Consider the following 2549-nt stretch of genomic DNA (forward strand, 5'->3'; position numbering starts at 1 on the left):
TGGACAAAGTTTTGGTAATTTCGGGTAAATTCTGGGTCACTTTTAAGGTTTTAAGGTGCTATTACGGTGCTATAAAGGTGTTTCACCTGTTGGAGGCCCAGCTTCTCAGCCCCGTGCTCCTCCTCCAGCCTCTTCCTCTGGGTGTGCGCCTCCTGCAGCTCCTCCTTCAGCCTCTGCAGCTCCTCCTGCAGCGACTGCAGCCGGCCGCCACCGTCCTGCTGGCTGCGCATCACCTGAAGCTCCTTCTGCAGCTTGGTCACCTCGGAGCCCAGAGAGGTGTTGACGGTCTGCAGCTGCTCGTTCTGAGCCCTCAGCTCCTTGGACTGAAACAAACAGTGGGACAGTCAGGCCGGGCGTCTGAGGAGCTTCACAACAAAGCGATGGACTTCTGCTGTCCAGATTCTGCTCAAACCTGACACAAACTCATAGTTTAGCAATCAGCCAAAATGATTTGGAAAATACAGATAAAAGCTAAGCTTGTTCACGTTTACACAATACAATATGAACATCATATTCATGAATGTGACACCTGGTCGTCCATCTTCCTCTGCAGCTGTACGATCTTGTTCTCCATCCCCGTGTTGAGCTTCTTCAGGTGTTCGGCAGACCGAGCTGCTATCTTCAGCTGCTTCAGCTGTCGTTTGGCTCTCATCCGTCTGAAGGCACACTGGATGATGATGGCGGCGTCTCGCGCTCGCCTGAACTTCCTCCTCTGCAGCCAGCCGCGGACGTTCTTCTGGATGATCATGGCCTTGTGGTGCAGCAGGAACTGCAGATGGACGACAAACACCTCATTCATCCATCAGGTCGCATTCCAGTTAAATAAGAAGCAGTCCGTCGGCTGTTAGCACTGACTGAGGCTTCGCAGTGTGTCTGATCTAAACACTGGATCTACTGAGGACTATCCTCTGGATCAGCTGTTGGGCTCTTAAACTTTCAATTCAATTCAATTCAGTTTTATTTGTATAGCACATATTTACAACAACAGTCATCTCATAGCGCTTCACAAAGGCAGAAACACCCAACAATCCAGAACATCTGGATTCTCTATAAGCTTCAGCAGTCTGCTGGTGGGACGGAACCGAAAACCCCCACAGGGGAAAAAACACCTCCGACAGAACCAGGCTCAGGGAGGGACGGCCATCTGCCTCCACCGAACATGGATCAGAGTTTCCTCAAATGTCTGCTTTAGTCCAAAGATGTTCAGGTTACTGTCTTAGAGGAAAGAAACCACAAAGTACTCACACTGAAGAAGCTGCAATCACAGAATTCAGACTGAGTGACTTGTTGATTCATGTTCAGCTGAACTGAGGTTTGCAGCACTGTGACAGTGATCACTATGGAACTGTACTGAGTGCTTATTGTGGAAATGCTGAGTTTCACCATCGCAGATCATCAGGTTCCTTCTGCTGCAACACTCTGATCTGATTAAAACTTTACTATCAAATACAGATATTTAAGATGGTATCTCTCAAACTGTACATTAATGTACTGAACATTGATTTTTCCATATGTGTTGAAGCGCGATGTGGCTGTGTACCTCCCAGTAGACCCTCCTGGTGAACATGCCCCTGCTGTAGGCCTGGATGGTGATCACAGCTCGTCTGACTCGCTGATACTCTCGTCTGTCTCTGACCATCCTGAACTGTTTCTGACAGATGATGGCAGCTCGAGTCAGACGCAGAAACTCTGCATACCTGAAACACAAACACTTACATTCAATCAGAACAAATAAGAAGTGAGTCTGATCAGCTCCTTGCTGTGTCTGTGTGGACGTGTTCTGTACCTGCGGGCCAGGTAGCCTCGGCCGTATCTCTGCAGGCCGATGGCAGCCCTACGGATCTTTTGGTACCGGACCCTGTACAGCCAGCCGCGGACCGTCTTCTGGATCTTGATGCAGGCTGAGCGGAACTTATCGGCTCGCAGCTTCTCCAGGTACGCTACCTGCCCGGCCCGGAAGAAGATCTTGGTCTTACCAAACTGGAACATGTCCGGTTCCTGGCAGACACACAGAGAAGAACATCGATCAATAAATTAGGTTCAGCGTATCAGGATCAATAGATCAGGATCAGTAGATCAGGNTGGACGTGTTCTAAACCCCTGTGGACACGTTCTAAACCACTGTGGACACGTTCTAAATCACTGAGGACACGTTCTAAATCACGTTGGACACGTTCTAAACCCCTGTGGACACGTTCTAAACCACGTTGAACACGGTCTAAATTACTGTGGACACGTTCTAAACCACTGTGGACATGTTCTAAATTACTGTGGACGCGTTCTAAACCACTGTGGACGCGTTCTAAACCACTGTGGACGCATTCTAAATTACTGTGGACGCGTTCTAAACCACTGTGGACGCGTTCTAAACCACTGTGGACGCATTCTAAATTACTGTGGACGCGTTCTAAACCGCTGTGGACGCGTTCTAAACCACTGTGGACATGTTCTGAACCACTGTGGACGCGTTCTAAATGACTGTGGACACGTTCTAAACCACTGTGGACACGTTCTAAACCACTGTGGATGCGTTCTAAATTACTGTGGAC

General features: G+C 49.0%; 1 protein-coding gene across 1 annotated transcript in view; it reads right to left on the bottom strand.

Moving 5' to 3' along the window:
* Nucleotides 1-2549, bottom strand: part of myo5b (myosin VB) — a 45025-nt gene that overhangs the window by 14888 nt on the left and 27588 nt on the right. The window contains 4 exon segments of the mRNA XM_008298015.1: nucleotides 87-323; nucleotides 530-769; nucleotides 1541-1697; nucleotides 1787-2134. Coding sequence (XP_008296237.1) covers nucleotides 87-323; nucleotides 530-769; nucleotides 1541-1697; nucleotides 1787-2134 — 982 coding nt within the window.

This window comes from Stegastes partitus, unplaced genomic scaffold (genome assembly GCF_000690725.1).
Source record: "Stegastes partitus isolate 25-593 unplaced genomic scaffold, Stegastes_partitus-1.0.2 Scaffold1271, whole genome shotgun sequence".
NCBI lineage: Eukaryota > Metazoa > Chordata > Actinopteri > Pomacentridae > Stegastes > Stegastes partitus.